The 25,400-nt window shown below is 34.3% G+C and overlaps 1 protein-coding gene across 1 annotated transcript; it reads left to right on the top strand.

Annotated features, from left to right (window-relative positions):
- The first annotated feature begins 12,662 nt into the window (after positions 1 to 12,662).
- On the top strand, positions 12,663 to 17,918 carry LOC122299535 (disease resistance-like protein DSC1). The gene is made up of 6 exons (XM_043109894.1): positions 12,663 to 13,373; positions 13,949 to 15,104; positions 15,218 to 15,490; positions 15,605 to 16,438; positions 16,518 to 17,087; positions 17,317 to 17,918. Exons 1-6 carry the CDS (start codon positions 12,817 to 12,819, stop codon positions 17,890 to 17,892), a joined length of 3,966 nt encoding a protein of 1,321 aa, XP_042965828.1. The 5' UTR covers positions 12,663 to 12,816; the 3' UTR covers positions 17,893 to 17,918.
- Positions 17,919 to 25,400: the final 7,482 nt, after the last annotated feature.

Genomic DNA, 25,400 nt, shown 5'->3' with positions numbered 1-25,400 from the left:
TACCCATCAATAGCGTCCTCCCAGATGAAACAGTCCAACCACATATGCATGGCAAACCCACAAGAAAAATGCTGCTCTTCCAGATGGAGGATCTGGACGGTAGTTTTTTTTTTTTTTTTTAAATTTTATTTAATGATTAAATAAGTGTTTTTTTTTAATTTTATTTAATGATTAAATAAGTGTTTTTTTTTTTTTAATGATGTTGTGAATTTTTTAAAAAAATATTTAAAAATGTTAAAAAATACATTAAAAAAAAAAACAAAAAAAAGCACTGTCAGCATCTCTTGCCGAGATCCTATATATGGCTGTAGAGCCACTCAACCCATGGAAGCCTGCCAAGTCAATTCTATGTACACGTTACTACCTATATATTAGATATTGATAATTAATAAAGATATGATAGAATGAATACATCCATAAAAATAATGATTTGTACAAGTCTCGTATAATCCTTTTATAATATAATATTTTTTACGTATTAAGATATTTTTAAGTGCTATATATTGGAGCTTTGATCGCTGACAAACTTGAAATGAGTCATATTATTTGTTAATTTTATTATCTTTAATTACACTGATTGAGGTAGCATATAATATGCAGGTTTTAAATAGTTTTATAGGTCAATCAGTTAGAGATGACACATTTATTAATTTATATGATTGTAAATAACAAAACTTAGAATGAAGAGCAAGCTCAATCATTTAAAATACAAGTGCATTTTGGCTCTTTCAAATTCAAGTAACCCCTTCAAGATCATTGGTATATATTTCCCTTGAGACCGCTTCAAGGTACCTTATTACACTACAAGAATCTGGGCTTTTACCATCGATTTTTGAATCGCTGGTATATAAATTGCTGGCATATATTACTTATAATGGCGATTGCTTACTCGCTGGAGAAAATAATTGGAAATCTGGCGAGAAGGGTCACTGCCTGTATGGCAGTGAAATTAATGATTCTAGCGGTGAAAATTTTCGCTGCTAAATGTAATAAATATTGTCCGGCGCCAAACTTGAAGATTTTATTTCTCTCCCCGCGACTTATGCAGTACTGTACCCTCTCTGCTCTCCGTGTGTGTTTGTCAGCAATTTTCCATCACTTGCAACTAAAATTGGTTCTGGCGAATCCATACGTGGTAGTTCCTTTCTCCCCATTTCCGAAACGCTCCCGAAGCTCCATCTCTGGTCTCCAAGCTTTGCCTCCATCGATCGGCTTACCCATTAGTTTTGTTGTGAACCCCCTTCAAATCTTCCACGAAAGAAACCCAATACTTCGGCTACCAAAAATTAAATCCCCATTCTGTTGAAATGCATATGTACACACAGCGATTTGTACCAAAATCGCCCTTTGTTGTGCATTAGAGCTACCAGAAATCCCCCTAAAGTTGGTGTCTCCAACATCATGTCTTTGAGGCTTGCCAGTCCATTCGGAGCCCTTGGTTGGCCAAAATCTACTGCTCGGGTGCTGCTCAGCGTGTCCAAGGTATTTTTCTGAACTTGTGAACTCTATTTGGAACTCGTTATTTTCTCCATATGTTGAGCATGAACATAGCGCCATTTGTTTGTCTCGTTGGATTGTTGGATGACATGCACAAGTTATTTCTGAATAAACTTTTTGTAGTTTATCTATATTTATTTTTATTTTTTTGTGATCTGTTGATTGGGTGCATATTATCGATTCATTGGGGCTGAATATCATTCTTTTCAGTTGGCAATTTATGCATATATAACCTCAAATATATATGCAGTTTCACTGATCGATATTTGCTAGCGATGCATGATATTACCATTCATCTAACAATGTGCATTTGGGGTTAGTTTGTGTGCTACATTCTAGAAAATAATTGATTAGGGAAAAAGTGGAAGTATATCTCCAATGTGTAAATGCAGGCTTTAAACAAAAAATTGTATATACCAAGAGTTCCTTTTGTTCTTTCCAAAAATCATCATGCTTGTTAAATTCCATTTGAGTATGCTTGGTTGCTTGAAACTAGGTGGGATTTTCAAACAAAGCTCATGGTAATGTTTATTTATTCCTAAAGCTGTCTTTTTAAGCTTAATAATTATTTATTCAGTTTTGATAAGAATGCAATTTCCTGGCAAAACCCACTATTAGTTGAGAATCGCTGACTTGGTCACATGTTGTTAATTAGCATGACAAAATGTAGACACATATGGATGAATATGGTATTATGTTATTATAGGCAGATGAAGATGTCAATTTTTAGGTAACTGCCTAAACAATAAAAGTTAGATATATTTTATAATATGACTGTAGGCAATAAGCTTAACACTGTGTAATACATGAGTTTACAAGAGCAGTATTATATCCCATTAATACTGAATTATTATAAAGAAAGATGAACATATTTTACTGCCTGCTGCTAAGACTCCACATGTGTCTCCAAAAATGATATCGCTCACTATTTCAACAATATAATTCCAGAATGTTTTAACCCCTCTACTTTCCTCTCTAGTCTCCTATATAACCCCCACCAACTCATGCATGAAGACAAAATTCCTGCTTCTTGATTCAGATTCCATGCTGGCAAAGACAGTCTTAGATCCTGAGTTACAAATTTGATTCACCAAATATTGTAACTCAGATTGACAGTGGGTCATCTAACTCTTGATTGTTTGATTGACCAAACCTAAACTAGTTTTAGATCAAAGTGGAATTAAGCTATGATGGGACGGACCATATATAAGTACTCATCCAACCCTTCACTCTCAATAAGACCTGTGTTGCTCTGAAATCAGGGTACTTCTTTCGATCATCCAATTACTTATTTAGGCGGCAGTTTTTAATTTCTCAATTTTTAAAATTCAAATTATCATAATTTGAGTTTTAAAATTAGTGGCTCAATTTGTTTAGTGCATCCTTAAACTATTGAACGTGTTAGATTAATGTGATTAGTTAAACACAATTATGAGATCATATATCACTCTCTTAATTTCTAATGATGGTATATATATATATATATATATATAATGGAAAAATTTGAAATCCAAACTAAACATGACTAGATGTGTAACATAAATTATTTGATCTATCTCAGCTTTTGTTATTAATTTTCCCTCACCAAAAAACTAAGACAATGACGAAAAAAACACTTTTATATAACAAGTATATGAGTTATCTAGCTCGTTTTGGAGGCTATATATGTTCAAAAAATCGTTGTGTAAAGCTAGTTTAGTTTGGATTTTTTACTTTTATAATAACTTATATATATATAGATAAAGTATTTCTCTGCTAAAATCATGTCAGAACTGCTTCTCTCCTCTAGTCAATATTCTATTGAGTGTGGTAGAAGTCTTGAGAAGCTTACTTCTGTTTTGGTGTTGTATTGAAGAAAGTGAATGGAATGAGGGTGTGATATGGGAAATGCTTTCCTTTAGGTGAGGGAGAAGATTGGGATACCTTTTTCCTAATCATGCCTTAGAAAGTGATTCTTAGGCAGAAAGTGAATATGCTGAAACTCATGATTACGAACTCACTTGCAATCCACTTATATATATATATATATATAGTATGATTATAATTATAATTAATTCTATTTTGTATTCCCATGCCACCACCCTCCACAGCTTAAGGTTTCCACTGCAAAATCCACCCGGACTAAGTCATGTCATACTCATGCCCTTTGCCTTTTTGTGCTATTCATCTCTTTTTTGAATTTTTCTTAAAATAAACCATCTAAAAAACCCTATTAGGTTAAAAAAATATAAAACATTTTATATTTATTCACTTATACAATCAATAAAAATTGATCAGAAAAAGGAAGAGTATATGTTTACTTCAGTTCAATCATCCAAAACTCCCCTCCATATTCCCTATAAAGCTGTTTTCTCCCTTCCTTTCTCTCTGTGGGGTCTTTGGCCCGCCACGCATCTCAAAGGCTTGGCTCCACTTTGTATCTCTTTTGCCTGCTTTTCTTATCTATTGCATGTACATGATGATCATGATCATGAGTGAATAAATATATAAAGGTTACTCCTCCAATAATATACTTTGAGTTATTAATGTCAGTAGTATTTTGAATGCCATTCTCAACACTGGCTGTGTCATATATCTGACCAAATATATTATATAAATATATTTGGATATATATCCTCAATACATGGAGTCTCTTTTTCCATTTTCTCTTTCTGTACAGAAATTAGAATTGGTAGCCTTTATCTTGCAACAGAAAGCTGTTAGTAATGTTGTCTCCACAACTTCAGAAGCTAGATAGCTATGTTGATCTCCATATATATAATATAATACACGAGACCTAATGGTACAAGAGTGCTACCTGCAAATTAATGGTTTTTAAGGACTCATTCTTATTGTACTACTTATATTTTTATGTGATGTACTGACTCATATCATTTAGATTTGGATAATTATTTCGGATATATATATTAGCTTTTACTGCTGAGTTATAATTTTTTTAGCTAATGTTATTTTTGGTTGAGGAATTATTGTTCTATATTTACCTAAAATGCCTTCTGATATACAATCTGATACAATCCAGCCATTGTCTGGAGTCAAGAAATTGATGAGACCCTTTGAAATGGGGTGATACGAGATTATTAAGATCACCAGAGTTGTCTATCTTAACCTTCATGTACATACATGAAGTTGTCTAATAAATACTTAAAGACTTGAAGCCAAAGGCTTTATTTCTTTTAAGAAATCATACAAACCAGCAGAAATCCTGACCTATTGTCAGGTTTAATCTTCTTTTGTGCACTTATGTAATCTGTTGATGCTTATCATCCTTCTGTTTCATGTCAGTTGTCCTCATTCAAAACAACAGGGGAAAAGATTTGAGTACTCTTGATTTTTTGAAATTTTCACGGTAAAATTTGAAGATGCTTTTAGGATTATAAGTCATCCTCCTGTAAACCGAGTACTACTATCTGTCATTTTGCTGGTAAATATTTGTCTTCAATGTTCTTATAATGATAGTACTTGGTAGTGTAGGTAAATGTGAATTTGTTGATTTAACCATATTAGTTTCAGTCATCACAGTTGACATAAACATTGTTAATGGAGATTCACTTTTTTATGATCTTCATCTCTATCATTGGATGCTGATGTTTTAGGCCAGCATTCTATTTGTTTTAAAACAGTGAGCAATGTAGTATATGCTTGCCATTGCCTTTGTCAGATTCTTTGGAAAATAATTATAGCGGTTCACAAATACCCCCCAAATTTTCCAATCAACATCTAATGTTTGAATGTAACAACATGATGCAAAACCCATTATAAAACTAGACCAGCACAGTTTCCAATTCATATGACACAAAACTTGCTTATACAACCTATTAGACTGTTTTTGTTTATATTCAACAAATGTATTTTTTTATTCTGTTCATTATATTGTAAATTTACATATCAAATCATTTCTTTTTTAAGGCTGTTATGAGTCTTTTCTCCCGAGTTTTTTTGGTAGAGTTATAATTGATATTCTTATTCAAACACTAGGAGGCTAGTACTGTTAGTTTTATATCTAGTTGGGAATGCCCATTTACATGATTGTTTATGGCTGGTTGAGATCATAAAGTGGGTGACTGAAAGGAGATATGCTGCAGGCTTTATTCCTAATATCATTTTGCCCAATGTGTTTGTTCTTCAACTCACTTTGTTCCTTGAAATTCATGAGTTAATTTTTGATTCATATATCAGAGCGGACATGATGCGTTTGACATATTCCAGTCATTCTTTGGTGGCAACCCTTTTGGTGATGGTGGAAGCAGTAGAGGGTATAAATGATTGTACTCCAATGTACCAGAGGTCGTTCATGAAAGGGAAATTGTACATTCACTTTGCAGTCGAATTCCCAGACACCCTCAGCCCAAAGCAGTGCTTTTACTGGAGACAGTGCTACCTCCAAGGAGTTCGGTGTAGCTGACGGACATGGAGCTGGATGAATGCGAAGAGACTACACTGCATGATGTGAACATAGAGGAAGAAATGAGACGCAAGCAAGCACATGCCCAAGAGGCATAAGACGAGGATGAGGACATGCCTGGTGGTGCACAGCGGGTCCAGTGTGCTCAGCAATAGATGAACGAATGAGCTGACCCGAAAAGGTAACGATGATCTGGATAAACCGAATTTTACTTAAAAAGTTTATGTTGGAGTAGTACTCTAGGAATTAGATTTGGGATAATTTTGGGTTGCTACTATTATAACCTACATTTACCGTGTGGGAGATCTACTAGTTGAATGCTAGAGTAAGTGGAAAACCATGCATGCTCCTTGGAGGTTGGTATATATGATCTATGTCATCTGGATGGTTATTTTGCCATTCAGACTACTTGTTTCAGGGGATCTATAAGAAATCATTTTAGACTGTTTGGTGCTACTCCTCCAAAAAAAAAAAAATTGTTATCTTTTCACAAGTGGTATAAAGATATTTAATAATGTATTTGCTGAAATCTTTCAGTAACATGACACCAATTGGTTGAAGAAAGTGGAAGTACATGGTGGAAAATGAAGGCGGGCTAGTGAAGTATGTAATGTTGTTATGACTTTATCCACAATCGCTGACTTGGTCTATTAATGGATTTGGTTTCAGATGGAGATCCTAGGGTGGTAAAAGGTTCATGTCCATGCTGGAAAATAGTGTTGAGGTTGAATTCAAGAATAGGCCCATTTCTCCCGTTCTATCAGAATTACTGGCCAACAATTCCAGTCGAGGCTGAAGCTTGCAAGGAGCATTCAACTCCACTAGCTAAGATGGTTGGTACAAGTTACAAAGCAGCAGGGAAGTCGATGCACAAAATTTCTTGGCTGTCAACTTTTACATGGTAATGGAGATTTAATTCTGTGGATGGGCCAGAACTGAATATATATTCCATGTAAAAATATGTAACTGTGATAAAAAAAATATTGCAGGGGAGTGATGGAGGGGGCGCAGGTGGGGCTACTGATAGAATGAATGGACAGATGGAAGGGTGTTGTAGTACTGTTACTGCCTGCCAAGTTTGGTCACTTTAAGTCAGTTGTTACTCCTCAAATTTCACATGTTTCTTGGTAGATTATTTACCTAAAACCATTTTGATGGACCTGGTGGGTTTTCATCCAAAATCTGATTTTCCATGCTTCTTCTATATGAAACTATAGTTATGTAATTACTTTAAGGCAAGTTGCCAATCATGTCTTACACAAGGCATTATTCACGTCAGATTTTAGAAGCCAAAAGGGGGAATAAATAAGCTACCCATTAGGTTATACACTGGGATCCCTCTACTTATAGTTTAGTGGATCCCGATTACTTATAGTATAGAGCTTTCCCAGAAATGGCTATTAAAAAAATCCTGCAAGCAATTAAAAAAAGATAGAGAGATCACAGAATTCTAGCACATTACATAGTGGTACAAATGAGAAATAATAACTTGCGCATTGCTCAAAGACGGCTAAGGTGACAGAGACTTTTAAGTTGAAACCATGATTCATACATCCTTTTGGGGATTGAAACTAACTTAACTCATTTGACTGAGGAACCATTATGCCCTATCTGCCTTAAACCTAGAACAACTAGATGATGCTAAAAAGAACTGCACATTACTACTCCTGAGTAAAAGGCCACGTATGGATGCATGCTGAGCAGCTAGACAACATGATAGAACACTTTGTTGGAATAACAGATTATCTTGAAATGTTTTCTCGCTGCATCTGTTCAAAGTGACAATTATTCTCATGAAAATATCCCAAGGGACAATAATAATGGCTTCTAGACAACTTTCGGGCTCAGAAAGTGGAAAGCATTCATCAATTTTATAGAAATCACTTTGAAGGAAACAAATAGCGAACCCCCACCAAGAACATTCTATGACTATAATAACTATATAATGGTCACAGGTGTTGTATTTCTTGGCAGTAGGGTAATGTAGAGAGGAAGCAGAAATATACCAATATAGAAACACAACCACATTGTATTCCCATGTAATTATTAACAGAGCTCCTAAAAACTTCGGTGATACCATTATATATTGATGTGATGTCCATAAGAATATATCCAGATTATTCAGCCTGGATATGAACGATTATAATTTTGAGAATGTGTAATTATTGTACGAACTTCTGCATATACGAGACATTTTGCCTTGTTTAATATCTCTTTCTTAGAATGTATTGAGGGGTCCTCTTTTGTAAGCACAATAAAACAAGTTCTGATTCGCACAAGCATTGCATAGGTTAAATTACTTCTGTTTTATCCAATTAAAAAATGAAAGATTCCAAAAAAAAGAATAAACTGTTTTATCCAATTAATGGTACATACATTCAGCACAATGTATGTTTATGTATGATGATATGTTTATATCATCATACATAGGTTGGGTGTAATAGATTTGTGTCATATATGGCAACCTGTTTTTAGAATGCTTTGTTGATCCATAGTTATAAATTTGATGGAGTCATTGCTAAATAATTGCCTGGTCATTTAACTGACTACAAGTTAGGAACATGTTATTTGTCCTTTCCTCCTTGTTCAGGTTGCACTTCACTCTTGGGGCTGAATAGTACCAGTGCACTGCTGTTGATTCTATTTTGTGTTTCCAAGACTTGGAGCAATGATGGGCCCGGGATGCACTTAATACAAAGACTTAGGAAACTACCTAGATATTAGTTTTGAGGGTTCATCTTCCAATTACTTGCATACATTATGACTGGGTTTCGCTGTTTTTATGATCAGCTCTGAAAATACGGATGTTCTGCCTGCTGCTGCCTTCGAAGCTCTTCCTTTGACATCTCCTGGTTGTCTGACCTAAGTGTGGCCTTAGATAAGGTATTCCCACCACCTTTAGCCTCAGATTTAATTTTGGGCCCCCCATCCTCTTCCTCATCATCCTCGTTAAATGAGTAAGCGACATCCTTCACAGCTTTAGAGCTTGATACAGTAACTACCTCTGGGACCTCTTCACCAACAGTTTCAGTATCAGCTAGCAAGACCGAGAATTTCTATGTCTTTGCATTGTTGGTCTCTGCCTGCAAGTTATGGAATCCAAGTGACACGTTGAAAACCATGCCAGGTTTTAGAACCTGATCATTCTTTGCATTAAGACTAAGTCTCGACTCACGAAATTCAAGGCCAATTCCAGTTCCTGCAGTTTTTGTCAAGTTTGCAGCCAATTCTGGAGTATCCTTCTCAACTACTGAGAGCGCAGCTAGATATGGAGCACTGATCTTGTTCCCAGATCTCAAAGTATTGGTTGCTGCTTCTTGTGCCTTAAGAAGAACCTTATATGCCTTGCTCTGTGAGGTATTGGCATCGATTAAAAAGTTCTAGCAACATTTGAGCAGTAGTTGTTGTATCGAGATCCAATTACACATATAATCACACTTGTTGAATCATAGTATAGGTTCTCATTGTTGCTTGAAGCACTTGGTTTCAGATCAAAATCACCTCCGCTCTAAAAAATTGGAGGATAACAAATATCCACATTCTTTGCCTTCAGCTTTACTTTAATTCTTGCAGGTTCCAATATGGCCTTCTCTGTGTCACCCATTAATGAAGAATGTGAAACCTTTTTTTCCTCATCAATAATCTTTTCAAGCTTTGGCACTACAAAACTCCTCATCACTGATGATGTTAAGAATGCAGCTTTCTTTATATTTGTAAGCTCAATGTTGTGCTCGCCACCTTTGTTAGTCAAATGCCCAAAGTGCCCAAGTGTGGGTGGAACTGTTGAAACATAAGTCTCACTTCAAACAATCAATGTGTAACTTGGTACAGATTATTTTAGTGATACTACAGTCTTCAAATCAATTATATAATAGTGCAATTAGTTTATTATGTATATAATAGTTCAGCTTCTATTTGAGATATGATCTGTAAGAATTTCCACCCAATGATAGTTAATTGAATTGAATTATTGTGTGAAATTATTGAATTTGATAATGTTTTTCTCTGCTATATTGAAATGATGTATGGAAATGTTAATTGATTATGTCAATCAGGTACAATTGGATGAAAGGGAGAAAATTAGGTGAATTTCCATGCTTGGGAACTATTAGTGAGACCCAGTAAGAATAATGGGTTATTAAAATTCGATGCAATTGTTTTGACGGCGATTGAAAACTCGCCATTTAATGTTAAAAACCACGAAATAAGCGGTTATGTGATGCAATATTCATTTAGCAGCGATTTCTTAATCGCTGCTAAAACAATTTCAAGCTGTAAATTTATATGCCAGCGATTCGAAAGTTGCTGGCTTAGTATATAGCAGCGATTTTTGAATCGCTGGCAATTACATTGACGTTTCAGAATTTATATGCCAGCGATTCTTAAATCGCTGCTATATACTAAGCCAGCGACTTTCGAATCGCTGGCATATAAATCGATGGCATATGATTTGTCCTTTGCCAGCGTTATCTAAATCGCTGACATCCCACATTCTCCTTTGCCAACGTTATCTAAATCGCTGTTATATTATATGCCATCGATTTAGAAAACGCTGCGCTTTCATTTCGCAGCGTTTATAAAAACGCTGGTATATTTGAAGCGCCGGCGATTTAGTAAGCGCCGCCATTTCTCTTCGGTTAATAAATTAATTTGCCAGCGATTAATAAATCGCTGCTATTTAATATGCCCGTGATTTCTTAATCACTGGCAAAGATATTCCATAACCGAAAGTTTTTTCCCAGCGATTACTAAATTGCTGGGATACGATATGGCAGCGATTAAAATATCGCTGCTATTTCAATTTTGGTTATCAATCCTCTTTGCCAGCGTTTGAGAATTCGCTGGCATATTAAGTGGCAGCGATTAAATAATCGTTGGGAAAAAAATTCGGTTATGTAATTCCTTTGCCAGTGTTTATAAAAATGCTGGGATATTAGTTGGCAGCGATTTTTTAATCGCTGGGAAATAGCTTTACGTTTTTTAAACCATTTCCCAGCGATTATTTAATCGCTGGGAAATATGGCATATTTGGCGGCGATATTGATTTTACGCCGCAGTATATTGGAAATGGCTGAATAGTACCGGCGATGATGTGGCGATTACAGAATCGTTAGTATAGATATATGGTGGGGATTTTTCTACTTTAGCCGGCGATTTGTACTCGCCGGGAAAACTCCAATCTGTTGTAGTGTTAAAGTCCTATATACATACATACATGCATATATATATATATATTTGGAAAAGGAAAATGATTAGACACAACTTTTTTTTTTATGGTCGACCTTTATACAACTATATATATTTTAAATAAGATGTATTTTTATAAAATAACTTATAAATATAACACTACTTTATTTACATAATTATAAAAAAAATATAACAAATATGATTGCATATGTATATCATTATTCTTTTAAAAATACCATCGATATGAGTTGGACAAACAATATCATTCTCCCGGCACATCTCATCGTACACATGAGGTGTGCCGTGCCAAAAGAGCTACCCCGATATATATTAGAGCCCCTATATATATTACGACAAAAGATGCCATACCAACATGAGATGGACCATCTTAGAAGAGGTCCATGATATGATTGTATGTGCTGCTTAAACACTAGAATATTATTCTCATCATGTCATCATCATGTATAAGCTAAATTCATTAAGCTTACATGGATGGCACGTCATGCTCTCTAGCTCTTCCCCCTCTAATTACAAGGCTGTAAAGGACCCCTTCCAACTCCCACATAAGTTTAGACAAGTTCAAACATCCATATATACCATCACGAAACCGGCCATTATATTATATATACCATTTCTACATATATCATATTAATTTCCCTCTACAAGTGGACAACCTCCTCCTAAATGTTTGGTGCAATCATCTTTTTTCTTGATCTATTCAATAGGCATTTTATAATTTTTATGCTGCCCGAAATATTTATCCTGACAACAAAAAAATGTTACAAGACCTTTTTCATATATTTTCTTCCATCTGAAGTTATAGCGTTCAGATAATAATTTAAAAAATCTATTTCACAAAAAAAACAAATATTGAATTTATCTGCTTGGGCAACCGTCGACCGATTATCTTAATAAATATTATTTTCTATACTCGGAGACGGAAAAGGTTATGTAAGACTTGCATACATATTATCTGCTTGGGCAATTGTCGACCGATTATCTTAATAAATATTATTTTCTATACTCGGAGACGGAAAAGGTTATGTAAGACTTGCATACATATTTTTTTTTTAAAAAAACATGAGGTTAGTCTTTAAATATATATTTATATAAATTTTAAATTTATCTATTTTTTTTTTAAATATACAATGCACACGATTAGATACTAGAACGATAAATATTATTTCTCTTTAAAAAGAGGAGTGATATGTTTTTTACAATATTTACACAATTATGTTTTAAAATGAGGGATTTTTTTTGTAAAATATCTTATAAAAATAAAATCACTTTATAAAAATATCCTAATTTTAAAATATGTGTTGTGAAATATATAGTAAAATGTATTGTATATATCATTACTATATTCAAGAGAGGAGTGATTTGCTACGTACGGTATGAATACTAGTAGTGGACTTAAGTTTTAACAAAGAATTAGGTTGCATAAAAATTCACAGTAACTAACTCAACAAATCTACAATGAAAGTTTTGTGGCGTGATTGGAGACTGGAGTCTGACAATAGAGACTGGTGTGGCTAATGGCTTTGGGCCACGGTTTGACTGGTTGTTCTTTGCTTGAGTTCCACTCGTTTACGCTTTACGGGAAGCTGGATAGTCTTCTTGCCTTGGCGCAACATGTCATTGCTTCTTTCTATTTATTACTCGGGCCTTCACGTCATTGTACGCCTTATAATCTTCACTCTACCTGCAGGCTTTAGCATCCAATCGTTCTAATGTCTTGCTCCAAAAGGCTTCGAATAAACCATTCATCATCATATATTCGTCCTTTATCTATTCCTTCTTCTTCTCGAAACCTTTCATCATGTATTGATCCTTATTCCAAGGTGTACGATGTATTCCTCAGTTTTAGGGGCGAAGACACCCGTAATAATTTTACCGACCATCTATATCAGGCTTTGGTTGATAAAGGGATTAGCACCTTTAAGGATGATGAAAAAATTGAGATTGGAATACCCATTTCCCAGGAACTCATGGATGCAATTGAGAAATCGAGCATGGCAGTCATCGTGTTGTCAAGAAATTATGCATCTTCCGCATGGTGCTTAGAAGAACTTGCAAGAATTATTGACTGCATGAAAGAGAGGGAGATGAGAGTTTTGCCCATTTTCTACCAGGTGGATCCTAGTGATGTGAGACATCAGACGGGCACTTTTGCAGATGCCTTCACCGGACATGAGATACGTTTTGAGAAGGACTCGGAGAAGGTGCGAACATGGAGAAATGCTTTGCGAGAAGTGGCAAAACTCTCCGGACGCCATTTACAGAATAGGTAACAATTTTACGTATACCAATCCTCTTTTAGTCCTTTTATTCCTCGTATAATTGCAAAATCGACTTTCATTACTGTTATTCATGTATGTGATAATTGCAATTAGTTTATGGAGTTTTAAAGGTTTCATATAATTTTATATATAGTGTCATGATCCAATATATCAGCACCGTACAATTCATTTTCTTCATTATATTATAAATTACAGGGATGCCCTATCGCCTATGTATTTAATTGGCCACAGGGTGTGCGCCATCGGTGTCCTTCACAGGGATGTCCTATCACGTACAATTCATTTTCTTCATTATATAAAATGATCTTAATTTCAGTGCAACTTCATAAAACCCAAACTCTATGTTTGGATCATATATTAAAACTTTGGATTTGGATTTGCACTATGGCCAAATAACAAGCCTTTAAACTTTTCAAATTCTTTTATCCAAACGCAACTCTAGCGTTGATCAGGTTAGTCGTTCCACATGATCAAGCAACACACCAACTCTTTGACATCTCCCTTCGTTTTGTGTTGTTTTGAGTTAATTTGTTGAAATAATTTTCTTCAATCCTTCTTACAGGGGTGAGTCAGAGTTTATCAAAATCATTGTTGACGGTATATTTCGTGAATTGAGTGATACACTCTCGATTGTTGATGAGGGTAACCTTATTGGAATAATATATCCCGTCAGAGAATTATTGGTTTCACATCTACAACTGAGGCGAAATGATGATGAAGTACGCTTTATAGGACTATGCGGGATGAGTGGGATAGGCAAGACAACTCTTGCGCGAGTTGTATTTCAACGATTCCGTTCTAGATTTCAAGCTTGCAGCTTTCTCGAAAATGTTAGTGCAGAATGTAATGTGGATGCTTTGCTAGAAAAACTCCTTTCTGACATGAAGTTGAGGAGTGAAAAAGATAAGTGGGATGCAAGTAAGGGAAGGGCGGTGATAAAGAATAGACTGCGTTTCAAGAAGGTTCTTATTGTTCTTGATGATGCTGATAAAAAAGAACAATTAGAAACATTAGTGGGGAATTGCGATTGGTTCGGCATGGGGAGTAGAATTATTATAACCACGAGAGATAAGCATTTGTTGATAAGTCATGGAGTGCCAAATGACAATATATACATGGTTAAAGGACTGAATGAATATGGTAAAGATCTTGATTTGAAGCTCTTTTGTCTAGAAGCCTTCGGCAAACCCGATTGCGGAATAGATTTTTTGGAAATATGCAACGATTTTGCACGTTATGCTAGAATAGATTTTTTGGATCTATGCCTAGATTTTGTAGGCTATGCTAGTGGCCATCCGCTAGCACTTAAAGTCTTGGGATCCTCTTTATTTAAAAAAGAAAGAGAGGTATGGCAAAGTGCTCGAGATAAATTAGAAGCAATTCCTAATAGGGATATTCAGAAAATACTTCAGATTGGTTTTGATGCACTCGATGACACACAGAAAAAATTATTTTTGGATATTGCGTGTTTCTTCAATGGTGATTACAAAGATCGAGTAATAGATCTACTGGAAGGTTTAGGTTGCTACCCCACCATTGATATTGAAACTCTTGTTGACAAATCTCTCCTTACCAGTTCTGGGAAAAAATTGTGGATGCATAATTTATTACAAAAAATGGGTTGGGAAATTGTTCGTTGTAAACACCGTCAGAATCCTGGAAAATGGAGTAGATTGTGGCTTTTTGATGATATAGTTGATGTGCTAAAAGAAAATACAGTAAGTATCATAGTACTAAATATTGAAACTTGGAGAAGTGTATATTTGTGCGATTTTGTAAAATTATTGCAGCATCATTGTCAAATACTAACAGCTTACTTCTTGTGTACTAGGGGACAGATAAAGTTGAGGGCATAATGATGAATACGCCACCCTGTGAAATACAGTTGAAGGCTAAGGCCTTCTCAAAGATGAAAAGGCTAGGATTGCTTAAAATCTGTAATGTGCAACTTCCTGCAGGCCTTGAATATCTTTCTACTAAGTTACATTTGTTGGAATGGCACGACTATCCTTTGACTTCCATGCCAAATAATTTCCAGCCAGACAACCTTGTCGAAGTGATTATGCCTCGTTGTCGCTTTGAGCAACTGCCCAAGAGATTTAGTGTAAGATTTTAACTTATACAACTTTGTTAATCTTTTGTTTTTCTTCTATTCTTTTTTATGAACTCTTGATGTACTTATTTTCTCTTTTCATATTTCCTTATTTTCTGATCACAGAACTTGAAAAATTTGAAAGTCCTTGACCTCAGTGACTCCCAAAACTTAATCAAAACACCTGATTTCACTGGTTTATCAAATCTTCAAAGGCTGATTCTCCAAGGTTGTACTAGATTGTACGAAGTGCACCCATCTATGGAAGTTCTCAATCGACTTGTTCTATTAAATCTCAAAGATTGCCCGAGTCTAGCTAGCCTTCCATACGAGATCAACTTGGAATCTCTAAAAACTGTTATCCTATCTGGCTGTTCAAGCCTCATTAAGTTTCCAAAGATCGGGGAAAATATGAAATGTTTGTCAGAGCTTTACTTGGACAAGACGGCGATAGAAGAGGTACCATTATCAATTCAGAATCTAACTGGTTTGACTTTACTAAATCTTTCCGGTTGTAAGGATCATCCATCTGAATCATGGAATTGGTTGCTCTACCTCTCAACACTAACCTCTTTAAATGCTCTAGACTTGAGTGATTGCAATCTATCAGACGGAGCAATCCCTGGCGATCTTAGTGGCTTATCTTCACTTGAGTCTCTAATTTTGAGCAGAAACAATTTTACATGCTTGCCTGATAGCATTTCTCAGCTTTCCAAGCTTAAATCCCTCTACTTGGATAATTGTAGCAAGCTGAAATTATTGCCCAATTTTCCCTCGAGTACACAATTAGTAATGGCACGTGATTGTTCTTCACTTGAAAATTGTTTAAATCAAGTTACAGTGTGGACTTCATGCATAACTGGATTCACAATTATTAACTGCCTCAGCTCTGTTGATGATGAAAAATCCAAAGTTTCTTTCCAAGATCTGCACTTCCAGCCACGGTGGAGGCCATACGAAGTCTCTCTCTCTCTCTCTCTCTCTCTCTCTCTCTCACAAAAGAACATATTGAAGAATTTTTGTTTTGATATTTATGCAGGAGCCAATTCGGTATGGCAAAGGATTTCTTAGCCCACTACCTGATACTCAAATTCCAAACTGGTTCCACCATCAGAACCACGGGTCATCTGTATCAATCCCATTATCACCTGATCTATCCAAAAATAGTAGTTGGAGAGGAATTGCAGTGTACACTGTTTTTGAAGTCGAGAAAAATTTTGGCAACGTTTCTCCTGCTCAGAAATCACATAATATGCACGAGGTGATATATCACTTTGACATGCAGGATGGAGCTGAACTTGAAGATTGTACCATATTCTTTCATTCCCCTAAATGCCAAATCGGTTTTGATTATTCTAGACTCTGTCTATATATCTCGCATGAGAGGTTTAGGGACCATTTAGACAGACGTAGCTGCCTTAGCCCTTCAATTTCAACCAATTGCCCAAGCGTTCGGTTTAAAGCATGTGGCGCTCGAATTCTCTATGAACACGATATGGTTGAGTTCATAGATATTTTAAGCCGAAGAGGTTGCGGTATCCGTCACTATTCTAGAAGCATTGAGGCTTTCAAGAGCCATTTCCCTCGAAATGTGATTGAGAAACTGCCGGTAAGATATTATTTCTGCTTTAATTACTTTTGATACGTGGGTCTACACCCACCGCTGGGGCAACCGCTAGCCAATTTTTTTTTTTTTTTTTTTTTTTCTACATTATTTTTTAATACTTTTGCATATTTAAAAAAGAAAAAAAAAAAAAAAACTGGGAGCGGGTTCCCATTATTCTCTTTATATCTCTCGGCAACCTGACTAATGCTCACAATTCTTACTCGTTTTTCAGGACTTTGATGGAAGTTCCGTATACAATTTGTGTTTTTCTGTATCAATTCAAAAGTTGTTCCCCTCTATAAGCAGAGATCCCTCAGTGGCATTTGATTCACCTAGTAACTGGTACAAGGATGGGTCTTGGATGGGACTTGCTCTATGCGCTTCTTTTGATGGCCTTGAGCATTCATCAACTAACATGGATGGCTATCCGGATACAGAAGTTCCTAATAAGTACCACCTTACCTTGTCTTTTAAAACCGATATGGGTAGTCTGGAACGGTTCCAGACCTATTGCCTCACTGAAAAAGATCTCATGTCGTTACCGCGACTGCGAGGACGTAGATTGGAATGGTTGTGTTATATGCCGCGTGCATCGTTTTCGGACTGGTTGAATGGGTGCTCTTTCATTGAGGCTTCAATTGCAACCGACTACCCCGGCTCAACAATGCACCAGTGTGGGTTCCGTCTTGTGTTCCAACATGACGTTTTGTTTCAGGGAATAGTACAAATTCTAGATGCATGCCCTAATACACCGCGGCGGTCAATTATTAGGGTTGTAGAGCAAAATTTTGAATTCAGTTTCGATTAAGGTATTAAAATGAAATATTTCGATATCAGTATATTTTACATTAATATAAATTTTAAAAACATATATATTGAAAAACTTAATAATACCTTTTAATACACATATATTTTTAATACAAATCTTAAAACTGCACATATATATGTAAAACAAATATATATTAATATATTTAATTTAATTTTGAAACTATAGTAAACACATTGAGCTGCAGAATTTTTATAAAAGAATATAAATTTAACTTTTATCCCATTTAGAATTGGCCCAATCGTTGAAGCAGAATTTTAAAAACATATGTATGTATAAAATTTTATTAGACAAGAGGGCGTGTCGAACGTTGGTGGAATCGTGAAAGGCAGGCTTTACGGATGGTGTCTCACGGACTGGGAAGATTGGGCTTAAAAAGTCAATTTTATCTCTCATTCTTTAGCTTATTTACAAAAATGCCATTGTTCCAATCTCTAACTCCATTTCGGCCTGGAATTACCATTATGGCTGAAATATCGAAATTCGGCCGGAATTGACCGGAATTGATTGACTGGAATTTGATTCAAAACAGAATAGGTATCTATCTAGTACTGGTTGTTATTTCGATGTGAAAAATTCTGACCATTTTAATCAAAACGGAACGGTTTTTAAAATTTTATGGTAAAGTCACTGTAACATTGATACATATCTAAAAACTTTATGACAAGCGTTACAATTAGTCATAGCTGTCACAAATTTTGGAATATATTAAAATTTATTACAGATATTATAGTACTCCACTTATTAGCACACTAGTACAACATAGCCATGATTTCCAATTGGAGCAGGGCTACTATCCCACCCAATTCTTACTGTTGGATTTTTTTTTTTTCATTTTATATTTTTTAATATATTTAAATATTTTTAAAAAATAAAAAAATATCAGTATACTTAAAATCACTTTTTTAATTACTAAGTAAAAAAAAAAAATGCCCAGCGGTACAAAAAAAAATGTACAAGTTAGAAGGCACACTACCTTTTTCCCTTCCAATTATATTGATATGTAATAGAAATGATTTGTACAATTTTAAAATATGTAAGTAGTACATATTTTCTTTTAAAAAAAGGTTAGATAAATTCAAGTTCCACTTGAAAAAATCTATATTTTACAAAAGGCATGCACGAATATTTACATACTTAATATCTAGCATTGCTACTACATCCTGAGAACAAAGAACAAGAGAAAAAGCACAAATACTTGACTTGTGGAGTTTGAGATTTTTGGTGTATATGGTGTTGGATGCCAGTCAATCATGTCATATTCCCACAAAAAACAACTTAGAAGGTTTCAAGTTCGAATGCGCTTGACTATGGTTTGGCTGTTTTTTTGGAGTCTGAACTTTTCAGTGTCCAATGGATTGTATTAGCAATTGGCTCCTAACATATTAATTCTCTTCTTCTAAACCCATCCCATGCGACGTTTTCCTTTGTTTCAAAGGCGAAGATACTCGTAATAATTTTACTCATCAAACATAAAATATGACCCCCACCATATTTTATAATAAAAGTAGTTTTATAATTTAACGTACCTTATCAAACCATGTTAATTTATAAGTTTATTTTTGTATGATTTTTTTTTATGACTAAAACATTTCTCTTCTAGAACAGACATCATGCATGTACGTGTCTGGATGTTTCGTTTTGTGATAAAACATGAGTACTGGTCATGCACCAACCATCGAGGATCATGACTAGCTTTTCTAGTACTCGGTGTTTCTTCTGTTTTGGTGCCTATATATGAATAAAGTTTACTCTTTAATGGCATTGGTGTGTGATCTCTACAAGTAAATTAATAAAGATCTGCCTGCAGCCATTATTTTCTTGATATCTTTTTAGAAAATATGAACAAATTGAGCCTGATTATAATTCATGATTGAAGAAGATTGAATGTGAATTGGTTGCCTAGCCTAAATCTTATGCTCGAGAAAAAATGATAAAACAATATTTTCATGGCATTCAAAGCAATGAGATTGAAGAAAATAAGGGAAATGATAGAATGAATATTAAGAAAAATGTAGATAACTACAATTTAGAACAGTATTGATAATGCCAAAGGCCTGTTGTATGATTGTCATAACCACCAGCTTCTAAAATGGAGGTCTGAAGTTTGAAACTCTCATTTCCCAAATGTATAAAAAAAAAAGTGCAGTAATGATCATTTCGCATGTGCCTCCCTTCCAATTTTAAGACGAGTACTGCTACTAAGTTATCCAAGTTTTACTGTTTAAATGATACCACATGATGGTGTCACGTGATTTATTTTAAAAATAAATAAATAAAAAGAAACATATACAAAACAAAACAACGTTAAAAAATACAAAAGAGAAAAACTGAAACCTAAATTCTCTCTATTCTTTTGTGTTTATATATATATATTTTTAATAAACTAAGTATGTTAAGAGAGTCATTTGAGGCTTGAGGGATAAAGTTCTGATGGCCTTGTAGCATTATTTTTTTTAAGAAGGTCACCAATAAGGTTAAATGACTTTTTTTTCATCATTTTTTTCATACATTTTTTTTGTACTCTTAAACATTTAAAATAAAATAAAAAAATCACAAACTCATTTTAAAACACTTAAGATAACAATCAAGTAAACACTTACTATTGATCTCTAGCATATTCAGGGGCTGGGCCTTCTCAGACTGATCTAAGTGGATCACTTGGCAGCCCAAAATTAGCTTACCCAAAGAAATCGTGTTTGTTATTGATAAAAATCCCATTTGAAATAATATTATGATAATTCCGATAGTAGAAATGCAAGAAATTTCATCAATTAAAATCCTGATTTAGTTGTTTTAAAACATTAATTCGTTTATAAATTGTATATGATGTTTCTAGGATTTTCAAAAAATATTATTTTATTTTAATATAGTAAAATAATTATATATAATTGTTACTGCACCACCAATGCTCTTTATTTAAATCCATTATAATATCCTTCTGCATAAAGGGTACTGCCTTAAGCCTTCATGTTTTGCCACGTTCTTCTGATCTAATTTGTCATTGCTCGGTCATGCCATATATCCGACGTAGGGGACCAACATAATATACATATATAATATATATATATATATATATATATGAGAGAGAGAGAGAGAGAGAGAGAGAGAGAGAGAGAGAGAGAGAGAGAGAGAGAGTTATTGGTCTTCCCCTTTGAATTTTCTCACTTGGTCCCCCCCGACAACCATTGTACGCCTTTACTAATCCCAGACTCGACATTAATCCCATGCATGTTTCTTTTACTTAGTCAATCCATCTGTCTGTACAGGCATCATAATAACTAATGTGCTAATTAAGTTACAAATTAACGTTTTTAATTATTATTAAATAACATTATAATTATTAGCTAAATTAATTATAGGAAAAATATAGTTACAAGTACAATTATGCACTAATCTGTACACCAATATAATGTGATTGGTCAAAAAATAAATTTTATTGAAAATAGTATTAATTTAAATTTTAAATATGAATAAATCAATATTGATACACAGATTAATACGCGACTGTACTTGTATATAGCAAAACTCTTAATTATAATCCAATATCGACCTAGCTAGCTAGGCCTAAGGATATCAGTCATATATATATATATATATATATATATATATATTATGAAGTTTAATTTCTAAAAAAATTATAATATATAAATTACTATGCGTATAAATTAAGATGATCAGCTTATGGAAATAAAATGGGTATTAAAACAAATTATCATTTAGGTTATTGGTTTTATAACTCATTTGTGAGTACAGTATCAATTAATAAGGACGATTTCTTATTTAATTATATATGTTGGAAAAGAATGGAAAAAAACAAAAAAAGACCCAAAAAAAAAAAAAAAAGGGGAGTTGATGATAGTCTTCATTAATGTTGGAAACCAAGTAGTATGGTATTGACTTTGATGGACCATGATATTTTGACAATAATGTTTTATGCTCGTTGGAAGATTCAAAATTATTAGTTACATGCCCATAAATCGCGTCCTCCCAGATGAAACAGTCCAACCACATATGCATGGCAAACCCACAAGAAAAATGCTGCTCTTCCAGATGAAGGATCTCGACGGTAGTCTTTTTTTATTTATTTTATTTAATGATTAAAAAAGTGTTTTTTAATAATATTGTAAATTTTTTAAAAAAGATATTTAAAAATACATGAAAAAAAAGCACTGTCAGTATCCCTATCGTGTAGAGCCACTCAACCCATGGCAGCCTGCCAAGTGCTATGCACAAGTTACTACCTATATATCATATATTGATAATTAATAAAGATACGATTGAATGAATACATCCATGAAAGAAATTATTTGTACAAGTTTCGTGCAATTATTTTATAATCTAACATTTTTCACGTATTAAGATATCTTTTAAGTGTTATATATTGAAGCTTTAATCGCTTACAAACTTATTTGAAATAAATCGTGTGACTGTTTAATTTGATCATCTTTAATTACGTACACTGATTGAGGTAGCATATAATATGCAGGTTTTAAATAGTTTTATAGGTCAATTAGTTAAAGATGACACGTTTATTAATTTATATGATTGTAAATAACAAAACTCAGAGTGAAGAGCAAGCTCAATCATTTAAAATACAAGTGCATTTTCGCGCTTTCAAATTCAAGTAACCCCTTCTAAATCATTGGTATATATTCCCCCTGATCGCTTCAAGGTACCTTATTAAAGTCCTATATACATATATGCCTGCATATATCTTTATATATAAAAAGAAGCTATCTAACATAAATTTGTTGTTTTAACAGAAATTTGTTATTTTACCGTTAAAGTTGAACTCCATTTACGAAATCCGTCTAACTTCATTTATTATCTTCTCTTTAATTTCTTCCGTACCTTTACGTCTTCTTTATTTTATGTCTTCTCATTCGTTTCTCTCTCCAAAACCAATTTATCTAGCACAACGCACGACCCAGGGCAAAATCTTTCTCAATTTTCATCGATGGCGGAGAAGAGCTTCAAGTACGTGATCCTCGGTGGCGGAGTCGCAGCCATGAGTTTCTTTATCATCAACTCTCGTACCTCTGTTTTTCCTTTCTATCTTTTTTCCCATTAGTTTCGTTTCCATATACTATTTCTTTTCATCTTTAAACGTTTTCCTCGGTGCAAACTCCATGGTCTTATTTTAATTTTGCATTGCTGATTATTTTCCGTTAGTGTTTATGAGCCCGTGGTTGTGGATTCTGAATAATTAAGCTGAACTCTATTCGGTTTATGCTCTTCGCAGATGTTAGTATCGCACACTTTTCCCCCAATTACAATCAAAAATATGCGTTTCAGTGGTTTGTAGCAGAGAAATACTTTTAAAATGAGGGATTTAATTAATTACTTTAGTATTGTTGAAAATGAAGTAAAGGAAGACTGAAACCATGGATCTTTGTTGCCTTTTCTTTATCTACGAATATACATACTGTACTCAAAAATTTCAAAAAGAGGTTTTCGTGGTAAACATTTAGGTAGTGGAGGGGATGAGCTGAGGATGATTGAATTGTCAGAAATCCTCTATCTTTGAACAAGTATTTTATGAATGAGTTGATTGACGGAAGCTTCATTCCCTTCTCTATGGTCAGTAACAAACATATCGGACATTTGACTAGGTCAAAATAAGAAAGCGGTACACACATGGTTGCACTTCCTAAAGGCGCATCCTCAACAAACTTGGAAGATAATCATGACTCCTTTAGACTGATGGCAAGACTAGTATAATTCCAGTTGGACGTTTTTAGTCTCGGAAGCAGGGAATTTTAAGAGCTCAGTTTAAATTAAGGATCCTGATTTTAATGGTAGTAACTATATACCCTTTGCGATGACTGTGAGATTAAAATTATATAGAACTCCATAGCATTTACTCGTCCTTGCCTGCTGATGTTAGTCTCTGAATCTTTTGTGGAAGATTTTGTGAAAAAGAGACTGATTTGAGTTTCTTCATTGACTCACTTTTCAGTTGCTAAGTTTAGTTAAGACTCTAGGTTCTTAATTGTAATGGAGCAGTACAATTAAGAGAAATATTTTTAGCTAGAAGGAACTTATTGATATCAACTTCATGTGCTGGGGCCTTGTGGTGGTTGTGGATGTTTTTTCTTACTTTTGAGTCAAGTGTAAAATCAACTCACAATTGACTTTTCTCTTTAACTTTCGGGTTATTCTTATAATTGTGCTTTTGTAGTTGAGACAAAATCATATCACAATTTACTGCTTCATGAAATTAATTGATTTATAAGCCTCCAGGTTTCGTTGGGCTTTGGTAACTAACAGACTGTTATGGGCCAAATGACGACAGCAATAGCGATTGAAGATGTTCACAGGAAAGTGTAAATATTAAAAGCATTATCTGGGCATAACAATCTTTTTGAGGACACAAACAACGTCTACGTAGTTATGGAGTATGTATACCCTCATTGAAGTTCTTAAAATAAGAAAACTTGTTTCTTGGAGACAACAATTCCCTTTTTGGTTGATTTGAAGAATATCTAGATGGTTTAGTCTAGGCATATTATTTGTATTGTCAATCTTAGAAGTTTGTTCTAAGCATTTAGATTTTCTTTTCCCTGCCAGATTGTGTGAGGGTGGAGAACTACTGGACAGAATTCTGTCAAGGTAAAAGTGGACAACTTCATTTTCTTTTGTACAAAAAGGTTTTTGTCCTAATCATGGCGAATAAGTCTGCTTTAGTTTTCTATGATTTTGTTTATGGTATTCCTCATGAAGCCTTGTTATCCTTTAACGTAGAGGTGGAAGATATATGAAGATGCTAAAAAAATTATCATGCAAATCTTGAATGTAATTGCCTTTTATCATCTTCAAGGTGTTGTGCATCGTGATCTAAAGCCAGAGGTGTGGTATTGGCAATCAATTAGAACAAATATATTGCTTTCTTTCAATTGAAATGTATTGGTTGTACCCTTGCAAGTGCATGTCTTCTTGTGTTTTTATTTTTTATTCCAAATTCCAGTGATAACTCTGTATGTGCTTACTACCTATAAAAATAAAAAAAAACTTTGTATGTGCTTACTATTACTACTAGCAGAATTTTCTTTTCGTCACCAGAGATGAGGATTCTCCAATGAAGGTTATTGATTTTGGTCTATCTGATTTTATTAGGCCAGGTAACAATCGCATATCCTTAATACTACATTTTTCATTTTTTGGTCATATGGATAAACCTTAGTAAGAACTACTATGATGTAAATAGAAGCCAGTTGTCCTAATTATTCTGTTTTCACATCTTTGCATTTTATATACTTGCTCTTCGTTGGTTAAATAAGAGGTTCAAGCCTTCTCAAACAGGTATCATCATTATGGTCTTTGCTTCTTGAAAAAGTCTCCTTTTGGATGTGGTTTTCCTTTTTAATTTTCAGTTTGGTTAGGTTAAGTATTAGGATGTTAAAAAGGACATGGGACAACCACCATTTCTTAGTTGGATGTTGGGGCTTGTCATACCATATTTGAGTTCTATATAGATAAGGTCTTTG

The sequence above is a fragment of the Carya illinoinensis genome, chromosome 16 (assembly GCF_018687715.1).
Source record: "Carya illinoinensis cultivar Pawnee chromosome 16, C.illinoinensisPawnee_v1, whole genome shotgun sequence".
In the NCBI taxonomy this organism is placed as follows: Eukaryota; Viridiplantae; Streptophyta; class Magnoliopsida; order Fagales; family Juglandaceae; genus Carya; species Carya illinoinensis.
The sequence above is the reverse complement of the archived record's forward strand: the minus strand, read 5'-3'. Positions and strand labels throughout refer to the sequence as shown.